Genomic DNA, 15,593 nt, shown 5'->3' on the forward strand with positions numbered 1-15,593 from the left:
TCCCTTCCCAGCAGCTGTGCAGGATGGAGGGGGCACCCTGTCTTGGGAGGGTGCAGGCAGGGGCGGGGCCAGGGAAGAGGGACCAGTCGTGCACAGGGCACTGCTGCTCTCCCTGCTACTGGGTAGGGACGGACTGCGGAGAGAGGTGTGGGCGGGCTCAGCAAGAGGGAGAGGCCGCAGGGGTCCCACGGCCTGGCTGCACTGTCCTGAGTGCTTGCCAGAAACATTCCCTAGAGCCTCCCAGCAGCCTTGGGAGACGGCTGTTGTCCTGACATGAGAGCAGGGAAGGGGGCAGGGAGGTTAAGGAAACTACACAGCAGAGAGGGATGGAACCAGGACATGAACACCGCCAGGTGGTCAGGACACTCAGGGAGGGAGGGAGGGAGGGAGGTGGACAGAGTCGGGGGCAGAGTTCCCCGAGCATTGCCTACGTATGAGTTACTGGGAAGGAATTTTTTGGTCCAGGAGGTTGGGGAAAGGACCCCACAAGCCCCCGACCTCGCCCACTCACAAAGGTGGGTCAGTGGAGAGGGAGCCTGCCCAAGCGTGGACCCGCTCTGCGGCCCCAGGGAGGCCAGGCCCCTCTCCTGGCCCCGGGTTCCCCATCTGTAACAGCGGGCTGGGCTCCTGACGCCCCAGGCCAGCCTCGTCTAAGCAACCACTGACCTGTGGGTCCTAACTGGCCTCCTCTCTGAGGTCTCGGTGTCCGTGGCATCATCTCTCCAGGGCAGGCCACTCGCCGCCTCCCAGCAGCCTCCGAACTCCCGGGTTTGGGCGGGAGTAAGCGGCGGCACCTGGTGCGCGCGGAGCTCCGCCTCCAATCGTCCCCGCCCCGGAAGGGCGGCGCTTTACTCCAGGGGAGGCTCAGGTGCCTGATCTGAGCTCGCCCAGGGGCAGCGGGGCGCACGGGCAGAAGCAGCAGAGCTAGCCAGGGAGTCTGTGCACCTGGGTGCGACTCCGGAATCTTCCAGGGACCTGCGCGCCCCAAGGCAAGCCAGCCCCCTCCGTGATCCCGTGTCTCCAACCTCGGGAGTAACGCCCCCCTTGGAGGAGCGTCCTGGGGCAGGACTGAAAGCCCTTTGTAAACTGCAAAGTGCTGGCCAGACCTAAAGAGAAACAGCTGCATCAGATCAGAACCCACGCGTTTTGGATCTTAAAAAGGAAACGTTTATTTTCATGTTATAAGGTGATTACAAACTCCTCTAAAAAAAAAGCAAAGATGAATTTAAAATATCGATATACATATTATCTAAAAAGCCAAAGAGGAAAAGAAAAACCCTGCAAAATGCAGGGATTCAGATCAGAAAACATTTATACACAAAAGCTTGTATCCTGCAAGACTGAATTACACACCAAGGATCTTACTCAAATACAAATGCTCCTCCTCAGAAGAGTCTCTTGTTGGTTGATTTCTTATTTTTACAAAAGTTTAAAATATCTTAAAAATATTCTGCAGTTTTAAAAAAATGTCCTGATGAGCCAGACATATTTCTGGAAGGAGGCAAGACCCACGTTCTCAGCTTTCTCTTGTGCTAAATACAGTCACAGTTGCTAGGGGTTCGGAAATTAATTGGGTAAAAGAAAAAAAAAAGAAGCCAACGTCCCAGTTTGAAGCCAAATATATAACAAGATGCTCCAGTCCCTCAGGGAACATGGCAGAACACGTCTGTAGTGACACCCAGAAGACAACGGAACACAGCTTCCTAGTGAAACCTGGCTGCATCGGAACGCCAGGCACTGGGGGGGCGGCGGGGAGAAGTGCCCCTGGCGTCCCCACGTTTTGACGTCCGGGCTATGTGGCTTTGTGCTCACTGGGTCCCTGCGCTGCGATACTGGCAGCACCCACGTGGACAGCCCAGCCCGGGGCCACCTGACCTTGGGTCTGAGGGCCGGATGGGACCTCTGGCCACCTTGACAAGCTTTCTCGTGGCCTGTGTCTGAGGTGTGAGGGGCAGGGAGGTGTGCCTGCCTCGGCACCGGCTGCCCAGGGCACTGCCCCATCCGGAGGGGTGACACTGGGAGATGCTGGCTGGGTCCTGATCCCCTGGGGGCTAGGCTGAGGGGGGCTCCCTCTCCCCGTGTGCTTCACTGTCTGCAGGGGATCTGGGGTGAGAAGGAGGGACCAGCGGTCCGGAGAGGGAGGCCACTTCCTGCCTGAGGGGCTCGGCCCCCTGAACACCAGCTGGCTGCCTTGGGCAGCAACAGGGGTCTCAATGCCTGGCTCCCGGAGAGCTGCTGGGTAGGGGGCTGGGGAAATGGCCCTGCCTGTCCTGCGGAGGCCAGTCGCCTGTCCCACTGAGCCACAGCCTGGGGGCCAGCTGGCTCCGGAGGACGGCCAGAGGGAGGGGCTGCTGCTCACCTCGTCCCTGAAGGCTGGGGATGGAGCATGTCCTTTTCCATAAAGGCTCGTCTTTGGTCTTCAGGGAGAACAGGCCCATTGGACATTGAGGGCGCTGACTGGGGGCCCTGGAAACCTCTCCATCCCAGATCGTGCGGCTCCACCGCAGGGCTAACATGGGCCAGGCCCAGCTCGACGGAGCATCCTCTGGGTGGGATTTATCCTGGGGCCCTGGCCAACTGCTGCGTCCTACAAACATCCTTTAAACATCTCCCTTGCGTTCCTTCCAGATATGGCTGTGAACATCAGAATTTCCAACCCACCCCAGGCAGAGTGGGCGGAGGACTGCCCAGGGTCAGGCGGACCAGGGTGGTGAGCTCCAATGACAAACTTCCTTTATGTGGAGACAAAAAGTCATGCATCACCGTACACACACATAGAGCCGAGATCTGCGGACACACGCAAGCTCGGGGATCGGACGGGAGGGTCGCAGCTGGAGACAGGCACCCCGGGAAGCTGGCGAGGATCGGGCTTGGGGAACGCAGTTGACCGTCTCCCAGGCGGGGCCTGGGGACTTGGTCTGCATGTGTCTTTGGTCTAGAATTTGGTCTGGGAATCTTGTAAGAAGAGGCCTTTCTCAGGCCATTTCCAGAATGTTGCAATTTGCCTACCAACCCCAATCGCTGTGGCCTTTCACCCCGGGGTCCCAGCCCCTCTCGCCCCCGCACGTCACCTGTCCCCAGTTACCGACAGTGGTTAGTTTAGTAAAGTTCCATAAGACAAAGGCAAACAGGTCACATTGCTACTCGGTAAAATTAGGAAAAACAAAAACAAAAACAATTGAATCAAGTCAGACACAGTGGTGACCATAAATACACAGTCAAACAGGAGCACACACTTGCTAGCTGTTTGGAATAGGACTGGGTGTTGTTTGGCAGAGTATGTGTTTGGGAGACAGCGGACGGTGACTGCTTACCCACGACAAGAGGTTCAGCATTGCCCCTGCCCCCCCCCGGGGGGGGGGGCGGGACACGGGAGGGTCCTCCCCGCCCGGCCTGGCCCGGCTTTAGGGAGGGGCTTCCCGGGCTCAGGGAGCCCCTGCTCTGAACGCAGAGCGGGGCCGCGCTCTCCGCACCCCAGAGGGAGTCACTGCTGTTGTGCGTGACAATGTTTCTGTTCACTTTGGGCCCTGAACTTGGAAGTTCCTGCTTGAATGGCACAGTTTAGGTCCAGATGTGGGCTGGGGCGGAGGTGTGCCCGTCCCCGGGATTTTAAAGGTGGAGTACCCCCTTCTCCTGGTTCAGAGAGCTGCGCTGCTCGACATAAGGCTCTCGGGCAAGCCCGCTCTGGGGTGCCTGCTCCTGAACGATCCTGACTCCCCTCCTGCCCTCGGTCCCCACACAGGGCACCCCGGACCCCAGCTCTGGCGGAGGAAGAGCTCCATCATCTCCCAGGTTACTGTGCCAGGACCGGGAGGAGCGTCTGGGAGCATCAGAGGTCATCCCGGGCTCTCCCTCCCAGGAGCGAGGGTGGCCCTGGGCTGGGCTCCTCAACCAGAGCTCAGGAGTTTCTCGGCCCCTGGGAGACGAGGACAGAGCTGAGGGTGGGGACATGAGGAAAGTAAAGCCCCTCCCCAACTCTGGGCTCCGAGTGCTCGGCCCACATCCTTTGGTCCACGTGCTCACCCACCCCCTGTCCCTCACCAAATACATCACGCTTCCTACGTCAGCTTCGAGAGGTGGCAGCTGGGGCTGACCAGAAGCTGACAGGACCCTGTTCAAATGCAACAGATCCACCTGTGTGAGATCTGGGGCCTGAGACCCCTGCTCGCGCCAGGCCAGCCTCCGCTCTCCACCCGGGCTGCCCCAGCAGACGCCGCTCCGTCACAATGAACGGGTCTGACCATCTGTCCACCCTCCTTCTCAGAATGAAAGGGCCTCTGCCCCTGATGCAATGCTTTCCCCTGGCCTCACACTCGGACTTCCGCGGTAAGGCCTCGTCTGCGGGCTTCGGGCCAGTCCCTTTGCCTGGCGGCTGCTGTATTATTCTCGCCTCTCTCTCCTCGGCTAGACAAATGTAACGCACCTCCTGACAGCCTCCTTCCTCCAGCCCCATCGGGGTCCGGCCAGCTAGTGGGGCCCTCCCCCGGCTGTTTGCTCCCCGTGAACCAGGTTTGTAAGGTACTGCACTTTTAAAATGGCTCTGCTGTCCCAGGAAAATGCCACCCTGTGGCTCTGAGGGCAGAACTTTCTGCCAGTGACACAAGCACCGAAGAACTGCTTTTGAAAATGAGATCTATTGCTGGCAAGATCGATTCAAGTGGTAAAGTGTATGACACTCTCTAAGTGTATACACAGTTGTAGGTTTAAAAAAAATACGAAGAAAAATTTACCAAGTTCCCATAAAATACATCTAATTCCGTATGAAAGCTCTGCCTCGCCCCGGACAGCTGCCCGTGGGTTTTCTTTTTGTATAAAATATCCCGGAATCAAAACAAAATACACATACACGCGACATCGCACGCGCGCGCGCACACACACACACACACACACATACACAAACATTTTCTGTGACAATTAAAAAAAAATCCTAGTGCAAATATAAAGCTCTGTAAACCTGGTCCTATGAGAATCTAATGTTAGTAAACAGCAGGAGCGCAGCCGTCGGCGGAGAGCGCTCACATCATGGTCTCCGCTATGATGTGGGTCGGTTTCCTGAGAGAGCTGCTGACGGACATGCGGGAGCTGTAGGGCATGGCCCCCTCGCTCTCCACGGCCCAGCGGTTGGGTTCCCTCGGGGTCAGCAGGTACTTGAATCTCTGCAGGAGGAAGGGGACGGCACGGGGAAGAGAGTCAGCGCGGACTGGAGTCCTGCCAGTGTGCTGTGTGGCCACCAAAGTACTACCCTCTCGGGACCTCCCGTGTCATCCCCTGGCAGGCAGAGGAGATGAACGGTGCTCTGAAGTCCCTCCAGACCCTGAGTGAGGGCAGAGTCCCCGGCCGCAGTCTCCCTGGCCAGCCCCTGCCAATACACCTCAGAACAGGAGGCTCACACCCTCAAACTCAGACTTTCTCCCCGGAGCTGAAACATGCCTCCTCGTGACTCCTGCCCCCCACTTCTCTCACTGGCAAAGCAGCCGAGTTTCTGCAATTTGGGTGCCCGAGGCTGGATAACCCTCTTGAGCCTCCCACGGCTCCTATGTTCCCTGCAGAGAAGCTCCTCTGTCTCCCCACAGCTGCATGTCCTGCCTCCTTGCAGAGGGTCCCCCCGTCTCCCCCCGGGGGACTGGAGACCACTGCCTGTGTCTGCGCTGCCCCTCCTGGCAGAGGGGCCAGAGGCTGGGCCATTCTGGGCAGGGGCAAGTCTGTCCTCCCCAGGCTGCCTGATCACAGAATCAGTGAGGGAAAGGGCCCCATTCCGCCCCAGGGCACCCAGAAAACCACCAGTACACCTGGGACCTGAACTCAGGGCTCTTGCCTCCCAGCCCACCTCCTGCCTGGAGTCCAGTCAGAGGCTTCACAGGAAGCAGCTGGCACCAAGAAACCCTCTAGCTAGGCATTGACATTCAGCTTAGGTTTAGAACAATTTTTCTGCTTGTTAAAAGCTACAATGTTTCATCCGAAAATCCAGATTTCCATCTGCTCTTTACAGACTGCCAGGTCAGGCGAGCCCAGACCCACGTCTGGCTAACGCGGGCCCAGAGCTGAGAGCAGCCCTGCCTGCTGCAGCCAGTGAGCGCCCTCCCCAGCGCCCCTGCCGGACCCCCGACCTGGGTGGGCTGCCCGCGCCCTGGAGGAACCGGGCTGCAGGCGCCAGGCACAGGGTGGGGGTGGGACGCCGGCCCGAGGGGCGGGCCCTGCTCCCCGTTCATCGCTTTGCCTCTTGGACACCTGTACAGCGGGTGTGCGCCCCAAAGACAGACATGAGGCAAATGCCACCTGGCAGCCACCTGGGGTCCCGTGTATACGGGAGATGCAGACACAACCGGAATCCTCCCAGGACAGAGCTCAGAGGGAAGTTCGTGGCTGGGAGGACCCCTTGGCAACCTGTGCAGGTGGGAAGTCGAGCGGCACACAGCGAAGACAGACGGATGGCGGCCAGCTGCCTTCAGAGGAGGGCGCTTTGGTTGTCAGTTTTGTGGGCGAAACCGGATGTGGATTCGGGGTGGAGTCGAATCCTCACCCTCCTGCTTTCCCCTCGCCAACCCCACTCTGCCCAAACCTCTAACCTTGGGAGGGAACGGTATTTTAAAGTTAGACTTTGGAGGGACACAAGTCCGTGACCTACTGGGTGTCCCCCTCCCTCCACAGTTGAAATAGGTAACAGGCACCAGGCACTGACCCGCACGGGACAGACATCCAACAGCCTCTGGGGTGTCCTCAATTAACCCTTTAGTTTCTGGGTGGTAGGGACAGTCTGGAAATTCCTGGGGAGGGGCTGCGTCTGACCCAGATCCAGTATTTCATTCTGGCTGAATCCTGGGGTCCTCCCCTGTGTCCTCTGGGAAAACGCAACGCTGTCTGGTGCTACAGGAACACCCCATGGGCCGTCCCGGCTCAGACGGACCCCGGCCTCATGGTTTCCTCCCTGGCACACCCCTGCCTCCTTCCGCTGTCTCAGGAAGGCTGGTCTGGCCCCTCTCTGCCCAGCTTCCCCTCCCTCCCTTGCTGCCACCCCCTCCAGGCCATCCCACTGCCCATGAGGAAACTGGCCCAGCCCAAAAGGGAGCCAGGGCCCCAGGACATCCTGGCTCCAGAATTTTAAGAGAATAACAATAAAAACAGCCCAGAACAAAACAGTGCCGTCTTGGAGCCAGCCCAAGCCCAAAGGTTAAGGGAGATTCTAAGAAAAGGATTTCTTGGAAAGAGCTCCGGCTTTTCCCAGGGCCTGGAATCTCCAGTGTTGCCGGTGGGCTCTCAGAGAGGATGGCGGGGAGGGGAGCGCAGGGGAGGTGACTGGCGGGCGCAGAGGTGGCTTCTGAGGGACGGGGCCCCAGCTCTGGCTCCGGGGTCGGCGGGAGCCTCAGCCTTCCTCCCGGGCTCCCTGTCCTGTCTCGTTGCTTCAGAACATGGCCCCCACTGCTCCTGGGGTGAAGCTGGGCTCTCAGCTCAGCATCCAAAGCTGCTGCCCCCTCTCCAGCTTCCTGGCCCCCAGCCCCGAACGTGTGACGGCTGCTCAAGTCCCCTTTGCCCGGTCCTCACACCACACCGTCTCTGCGGGGCAGGTTCCTCCTTGGGCCCAGCCCCGGGGTCTGCAAAGAGCCCTCTCCCACGGGAACTGTCCTCTGTCCCCATTTTCTGTCCTCACACCCTCCTGCCCCGTCTGCAGCCCTCCACAGGCAGGGGAGGGGCCTAGGGCCCAGAGAGGACAAGTAACCTGCCCGAGGTCAGCACCGCGCCTGTCCCAGTCCCGCCCGGGCCCCGCGTGCTCACCACGAGGAACTGGCCCTTCCGTCTGGCAGAGGCGGACAAGCATGACCAAGGGGATGCACACGATGGACGACAGGGCCAGGCCCCAGCCCAGCCCGATGGCCCAGGTCGGGTACACGTAGACTTTGTTGTAGGTCAGGGGCACATACTTGACGAGAGAGAAGATGAAGCACCCCTGTGGAGAGGGGGGGCGGTCAGGGGGCTTCTGGGACCAGGGCGGCCCCCCTAGAGGCTCCCACCCGCCCCCTCTGCTGCGGGGGCCTCCCCCAGGGCAGGTCTGACCAGGCGGCCTCCCTGCTCAGAACCCGGCCGCGGCTCCTTCAGGAGGGAGGCCAACGCCACGCCGGCGGGCAGTTCCCCTCTCCCGGCCCCGACCCTTCCCCCCACGGCCGCCCTCCGGCTGCCTCCAACTCCGCCTGGCTCCTCCTCGGCTCCTGGCCCTTCTTCTGACCGGACCTCGCTTCCCTCACCTTCTCCTCAGTCCTAAGGGCCCTTCCTGACTCGCTCCACCCAGACTCAGTCAGGCACCCTCACTTTCCTTCCCAGGAAGCGTGTGGTTACAACTAGTTCCTCAGCGCTGGGCTCCCCAACCCTCCCCCAACACCTGGTGCAGCTCGGGCACACAGCAGGTGCACAGTAAATGGCAGTCACACGCGTGAAAGCCCCTGCCCCTCCCCCACTGCCGCCCCACCCCCCCCCCACCCCCCAGGCCCCAGGGCAGCGTGTGTCTGCCCCAAGCCACCACACCCAGGCCAGGCCGCTCATGCTCATCCAGGAATGGCGGGGCAGGGCGGGCTCAGCCACGACCCCAGAGCCCGCTCTCATTCCAGGAGGAGCACCGTGGGGCTGGAGGGCCTGGGCTCTGCGACTGGCTGGAACCACAGCCCCTCGTGCAGAACCCAGGACTGCCTGGGGTTGCTCCCCAGCGTGCAAGTGACTTACACTTCATGATCTAATCGCCCTGGTTTGAAGGGAAGACAAATTTCTCTGAGTCAGAACTGGTGACGGGGGGAAGGGAGGGCTTGAGGCTGCAGGTACCCTTTGTTAGGCGCCCACTGTATGCCTGGCGCTCTTGTTTCTGTCCCTGTGTGTGGGGCGGAGCTCAGTCAGCGTCCAGGAGAGGGCTGCTCTGGGCTCCTCTCACTTGGAATGCCACCTGTCTCTGCCCTAGCCAATTCCCAGGGAGGGGGCGACGAAGAGTCTGATGGTCAGAGTGGTGAAAGGAGTCACCCACAAACAGGCGTTAGGTGATGATGATAACACGGGCTCTGAACTCTGGGAGATTCACCCCAGCAGTGAGCTCGCCCACGGTGGTTACTGGCTGCTGCAGTTTACTTTAGTCTGGGGGGAAAATGTGCACCTCAGATGAAAAGGCCACTAGGCCGGTGCCTCTGTCCACTAGGCCCTTCCTCCTGACAAGCTCCTGCTCACCCCTCACAAGGAGCCCTCTGGCGCAGCCTGGCCCCCTCTCCGCAGCAGACCTACCCCCAGGCTGGTCACACACCAGCACTGAGCAGGTGCTGAGGGCACGATGGGACACAGGGGAACTGCCAAGCCCCAGGGAGGAAGGGCCGCTGCCCACTGCCCGGCTGGTGGCACTCACGAGACAGAGAACCGGGGTGACCACGGCCCAGCTGTACTTCATCCAGGGCCCAGGCCGGTAGCCGATCATGTCCTCAATACCGTCGTAGAAGTTATCACTGCCTGCGAGACACAGAGGCAGACAGGAGCTGACCCAGCATCCAATGCAGCATCAGCCCCGGCAGGGCGCAGCAGGGGCCCAGGGGCCACGGTGGGGGCCTCCCCCTGGTCCCTGCATCGCTATACCGCACAGACCCAGGTGCGGGCAGATGTTGATGTGAACAGGTCTAAAATTCACATGTCTCCAAGCAATCTCCGGCAGACCCCAAATCCTGGTGTGGCCGTGCCAAGGTCCCAAGGAGCACAAAAAGGACCATTCCCAGACCCCAAAGTGGCTCATCAAGACGGACCCCTGCGTGGCCAAATTCTGTGTTTGTTCAAAGAGCCAGTCACACCTTGCGCCCTCAGCACGGGAGCATCTACACTGTGGCTACGGCCCTGTTATCTGTGTAGGAAAGGGCAGCCTGGAAAGGAAGAGTCCAGGCAGGGGACACCTTTGTGTTTGACTCAAAACGAATTCCCACTAGAATTCCATTTCTCAAGCTTCTGAATAGAGGAGCCCAAAGGATAGACTTGAGGAAGGGATGCAAACATCTCCACTCACCATATATCCAGGCAATAGCAAAACATTCAAAGAATGCAACCCACAAAAGGCACACACCGCTAGCTGCATAGTAGTCAAAGAGTTGAAACACATACATGCCACCCTGTGAAGAAAAGACAGAGATGGTGGATTGGTTATTTGGTATCTCGTTCCCTCAATATGTAAAGAGCTCTGGCCTATCAATAAGAAATATAAACCCCAAGAGAAAAATGGGCAGAGGCCATAAGGTCCAGATACATGTGTAAAACGATGCTCAACTCCACGTTTGACAAACTGAATTAAGAAAATGCGCACAGAGGAACAAAAGCGAAACAGATCTTTCTTGGCAAAAAATGATGGGTCTGCTGAAGCCTGCTTCCAAAAGAGGTACTTAGAATCCACTGTGGCCAACGTAGGAGACTTCGTGAGACCAACTGCTCAGTGTGTGGACCTGTGATCTGCCTCTCAGGGGGTGTTTCTCACAGACACTCTGAGAAAAACAGTGCACACACCCCCTGTCCCCAGACAGGCCCGGGCACCATCTGCAGTATCTGCTGTGTTCACCCTCGAGATGTCCCCACCTCCCCTGCAGGCCTGAGAAGGGCCCCTGCACAGAGCTGCTGTGAAATGGATTTCAGCTGGAGCCCCCTCTCCCCAGGCCCCCTGGGATGAGGGAGGGACAGAGGGCAGCGAGTGGCGCCGTGTTGCCATGGTAACAGGGAAGCGGGACAGGCAGCGTGCGTGAAGTGCTGGGTCCTGAGCCACCTCCTGCTGCCCCTGTGTCACTGGAGCCCTGGGTGGGCAGGACCCCTGAAGAAGGGGTCTGGTCCTTTCATCAGCCGCTGCCTCCATGCGTGGGGGGAGCGGGGAGGCAGAGTGGCCTTGAACTGACCTTTGAAAGCACATTTGGAGCACCCAGGGCCCTGCAAGGGGAGGTCCTGGTGCCCGGTGAGAGTCACCCACCTCTGTCACCATCGTCAGCCCCAGCAGGTAGCTGATGCAACATATGGAGGCGATGAAGATTTCCCGGCGGAAGCCCTTCCTTAGGAAGGATGGGTGAAGATCAACCAAGGATGTGATCTGTCCTTCCACTTCCACAAACTGGGGAGGAAGAGAGGGGGGCTGAGCGGCAGGTGCCTGGTACCCCCTCTGCCCAGAGAGGAGGCCCCGGCGCGTTGGCTGTGGGGTCACGTCCACGTGTGTGTGCCTGGGCTTGCGGGCCCCGGAGCGCCCCCTGCTGGTGCAGGCCCGGGGAGCCACGCACAGCTCTCCGGATACTCCACGCCTCCGCATCCTGACCGCTGCTCTGAGCCCGTGCTGACCCTCCACCCTGGCTCGCTGCTGGCACGTGTGTGGACACCCCCCACCTTGGTCTGGGTCCTCTCTGAAGCCAAAGGTGGTGACCCCCCATTTCCAGGGCTCAAGTGCCCGGTGGGGCCAGGTACCTGGGGCCGTGCAGCAGCAGGTGACAAATGGGTGGTCACCCGACCAAATCTGGGCCTCAGTTCCCTCATCAGACGCACATGGTGGTTTTTAACCCCGTGGGGATCGTCAGCCTGTGGGGGAATTTTGTACATGTGCGTGCAGGCCCACATGCCCATGACCCCAGGGACCCATGGCTGGGCTCCCAAAGGTGAAACCGCTGGTTGGGAAGGACTGTCCTCAGGCAGTGTTCTAGGGTGACCCTCAGCCCTTCCAAATCTCCCTGTCTCTGTGTCTAAGGATTTACTCCAGAGGCTGCCCCCCGTCAGTACGCGGAGAGCCGCCTCGTTTCTTAAAGGGAGACTTAAAACTCCATCCTGTGGGAGCATACTGTCACGGGTCTAACCAGTGCCGGCCACTGACCCGGGCAGGGCGCTTCCCCCACATCTGTCCTCAGGCGCGTGCGCACACGTATCCGGAGCGCAGTTCAGGGGTAAACGTCAGGGCTCGAGGGCACACTGCCGCACTTAATCTGTGTAGCTACAGCCAAGCTGCTCTGCCGAGCAGCACGCCCTGCGAGGCCATCGGATCCCTTAAAAAGCGGGAAAGCTAAATGCTCTGCCCGTATGTTCTCCATTCAGGGAGAGGCTCTGGGGAAGGATGTTTCCCCAGCCTTCCTGCACGTCCAGTCGCTGACTCCTCTGGGACGCGTCACAGGAGGTTCACGGGCATACACTAGGAGCAAGTGTCTTTCACGTGCCCAAGGCGGCCAGGGAGATGGCTCTTCGCTGCCGGGAATTTAGGGAAAAGATGGTCAAGGGACTCTTGAAAGGGGCCCACAGAGAAGGGGCTGGGCTTCTGACCTCCGAATGATGCGTCCCCAGGGGGGTTCTGAGTGTACATTGCCACTGAATGGCGGCGGCCCCGCAGCTCAAACACTAGGCTTCAAAAGGAGTTAAAAACAGAGGTTCTTTCCTTTTCTGAGATGGGGGAAACTTAAGATGGAAGCTCCAGTGTCACCGAGTCAGGGCCAACACCAGCACAAGCCGACTGCCAAGCTCACTGCACGCCCCGCCTGCACCCCCTCCGAGGGCCTCACTAAAGTGATGTGACCTCTGCTTCTCTGAGCCTCAGTCTTCTTCCCTGCAAAATGGGAGCATCTTCCCTACTCAGCAGGGATGATGAGGGATGTGAAGTCATTAGAGTGAACTGGCCATTGGGAGACCACGGTTAACGCGTGTCAAGGGCTAGGATGGGTGAGCCCCTGGGGGAGGGCGGTGGCAGCTCTCTCCTGGGTTTGTCCACAAACTGTGTGCCAAGGCATCTGCTTCCACGTGGGTGACGCCCCTACTTGCTCTCCCTGAGAAACACACAGTGGTACCACGGCCCCTCAGCCAAGCACAGTGCTCCCCCAAAACGCTAGGAACCCCCCCATGAGCGAGGCGAACGCGGCCTCTGCCCAAAGTGGGCTGTGGATCTCCTGCGACGTCCACAAGAGGGAGCTATTTGAGGGGACCTCAAAGGTAAGGCCAACCAGCAGGTCTGGGAACTGCCAGGTCTGGGAACAGTCAGCCTTGGCCCCTGTCCTTAACCAGCAACCGGCCGTGTGTGGCCTCAGCCAAGCCCTGATTCTCTGTGAGCCTCAGTTTCCTCGGTTCTGGGGCAACAGTTGTACCCAGGCACCTGGATGCTGTGTGCATTTAAGGAGCTGACGTATAAAAAAGCCGAAGTGGGGGGAGGAAGAGGGAGGTTGTGTTTCATGGGGACAGAGTTTCAGTTTGGGAAGGTGGGAAAGTTCTGGAGATGGAGGGTGGTGATGGTTGCACAACAGTGTGAGCTCAATGCCCCTGAGCTGTGCCCTTGAAAAAGTTACAACGGTCAATTTCACATTGCGTGTATTCTGCCACACATGACACGTGGCCCGCGTGGACATCTCCCAGGGCAGTGCTCTGACCCCATCACTGCTGGTCCTGTGTGGGGAGGTCGCATCTGCAAAACCTCCCCCCAAGTCCCTGAGCTCACCAAGCACTGCAGATGCAGAGGAGGGGTCCCAGCTTGTGCCGGGCCCAGAGGTGCGCCCCCTCCGCAGGCTCCGCCTGCCTCCCGGGGAGAAATCTGATGAATGGCCACCCCCGCCCAGCCAGGAAGCAGGCTCCACGGCCTAAGAGGCCGGTGCTGGGCCCACGGAGATGCCGTGTGCTGTCATTTATTAACCACTTCCTGGCTCTGCTTTTAGCTCTCACTTGGAGCTCTGGGAGGAGGTATGAAAGCCGTGTGCCTAGGGCCTCCGAAGGCCAGGCTCACTGACTGGGAATGACTGACGGAGACGTCCTGCTATTCACACAGCTCGGCCTGTGAGCAACTGGGTCTGGTTTTCAGTCCCCAAATGCTTTCCTTCCGTCTTCGCTGCTTCTCCTGGTCCTCCTTCTGCCAAATCCTTCACTCTGCTCTCGACCTTGCTAGTGGATGGTCTCCTCTCTGCTGTCTCACCTCCGAAGACCTTGCTCCTCCCCAGCTCCAAGTCCCCGGGGAACCTGGGCACTGACTCAGAAGCTGCAGCGGACCCCCGGCCCACACACGAGGCTGAAAAATGCCTGCCTTTCAGGGACAGACCTCAGAGGTCGGCAGCCCTGGGCACACTACTGGCCCGCCTTGCACACCTCAACTCCCCACCCCTGGAGCCCCACCCGTGCTCTGAACCATTGTCATGAGGCCTGCACTGCAGTGCCCTCTGAGCACTGCTGGCCACTCTCCCTCAGGCCTGGCGCTGGGCCCTCTGCGGAAAGCAACACAGGGATAGTCATACCCATTTACCAGATGAGGAAACTGAGGCTCAGAGCGTGGGGAAACACATTCAGTGACACAAAGCAGCGAGGTGGGCAGGGCACTGGTGCTCCAGACGCAGCCCCAGCAGGCTCTCAGTGACACACTGAGCCGGGGGGAGGCCTGAGCCCTGGAGGGACGGGATGTGGGGGTTAAGAGGTGGAGGTGGAGTCCTGCCTGGGGGGATAGGGCAGAAAGCCAGGGCGGCTGGAGGGCAGGGTGGGCTTAGCGAGGTCCCCAGCGCTGCAGGTTTAGGAAGCACACAACACGGCCCGCTGGCCACACTCAGGACTCTCAGTAACGGCCTGGCCAGTGACCACCTCGTGCCCCAGGCAGAGGTGCTGGCCCCTCGCCCACCCAGCCCGTGGGCCTCCTGGGGATGCACTGTTACTGTCCGGTCTCCTCCTGCTAGTCCCCCTCCCTGCCCGGCTCCCTCCTGACCACACCCCTCAGTCATCCGTTTCCCTCGCTGAGGTTGGAGACTTGAGCTCTGGGGCGGGCCACGTCCTGGGGGTCCCGGAGGAACCCTCCCCAGCCAAAGCTGCTGCAGGCCTGATGTGAGGCTGGGAAGGGTGTGACCACCCCACTCACAGCACAAAGAAGGAGACTTCCCAAACCGGGCTTCCTGGGGGAGGGGGCATGGTCCCCCCGGGGGCCATCCCATGCTTCCTACCTACCTGGCTATCGAGTCCCAGCAAGAGAAGCATGATAAAGAAAAGGATGGACCAGAAGGTGGGCAGCGGCATCATCGTCACGGCTTTCGGGTAGGCGATGAAGGCCAGGCCAGGACCTAGAGGGAAGAGAAGATGGGGGGCAGAGGGCGGGGCATCAGCGCCGGAGCTGCCCACAGCGCCGGAGACACACAAGACACTTGGGTCTGAGGCAGGTCCCCCAAACCCCAAATGCAGGGTCCCGCCTAGGGGGAGAGACCAGGCCTGTCCCACTCTGGGCGGGACGCGCCGGGGCTCAGGCGGGGCCCCGTTTTAGCATCTGTCTCCTACGCAGCAGCAAACTGGCCTCCTCGCACGCCAGATTCCAAGCGGATGCTGGTGATGGAGGCAGGAAATGGGACAGAGCCTGGGACTCAGAAAAGGGGGCCCTCCCCCAAACCAGAGAACCACACCAAAGTTTGCTGGAAGGAAGCAAAAACGGGGAGCATTCTGGTTATCTGACCACTAACGCCTTGCTTGCAAAGAAAAGGTTTCTATGAAAACACTGTGTGAGTGGCAAGAAAAAGAATACAGAACCATGCCCTGTGGGGCCGATGTCTCTTTGGGGTACGTCTGGGTGGCCCCCGGGAGCACCGGCAGATCCAAGACCCAAAGCCAGAGGGAGTTGGGGTGAGACCCCAGGCTGG

At 59.8% G+C, this 15,593-nt stretch overlaps 1 protein-coding gene across 6 annotated transcripts in view; it reads right to left on the reverse strand.

Annotated features, from left to right (window-relative positions):
* Positions 1-1,149: 1,149 nt before the first annotated feature.
* Positions 1,150-15,593, reverse strand: part of SLC6A6 (solute carrier family 6 member 6) — a 75,721-nt gene continuing 61,277 nt past the window's right edge. For 4 of the 6 annotated variants that reach the window (XM_032458720.1, XM_032458719.1, XM_032458722.1 and 1 more), the window contains 6 exons: positions 14,914-15,026; positions 10,955-11,092; positions 10,013-10,115; positions 9,371-9,471; positions 7,771-7,942; positions 1,150-5,156 (listed from right to left, as the gene is read on the reverse strand). In XM_032458720.1, the coding sequence (XP_032314611.1) occupies positions 4,915-5,156; positions 7,771-7,942; positions 9,371-9,471; positions 10,013-10,115; positions 10,955-11,092; positions 14,914-15,026 (869 nt within the window). In that variant the 3' untranslated portion in view covers positions 1,150-4,914. Of the gene's footprint in view, positions 5,157-7,770; positions 7,943-9,370; positions 9,472-10,012; positions 10,116-10,954; positions 11,093-11,130; positions 11,548-14,913; positions 15,027-15,593 lie in introns of those variants that run through there. The other 2 variants (XM_032458725.1, XM_032458724.1) reach the window with 2 other exon arrangements.

This window comes from Camelus ferus, chromosome 17, assembly GCF_009834535.1.
Source record: "Camelus ferus isolate YT-003-E chromosome 17, BCGSAC_Cfer_1.0, whole genome shotgun sequence".
Lineage (NCBI taxonomy): Eukaryota > Metazoa > Chordata > Mammalia > Artiodactyla > Camelidae > Camelus > Camelus ferus.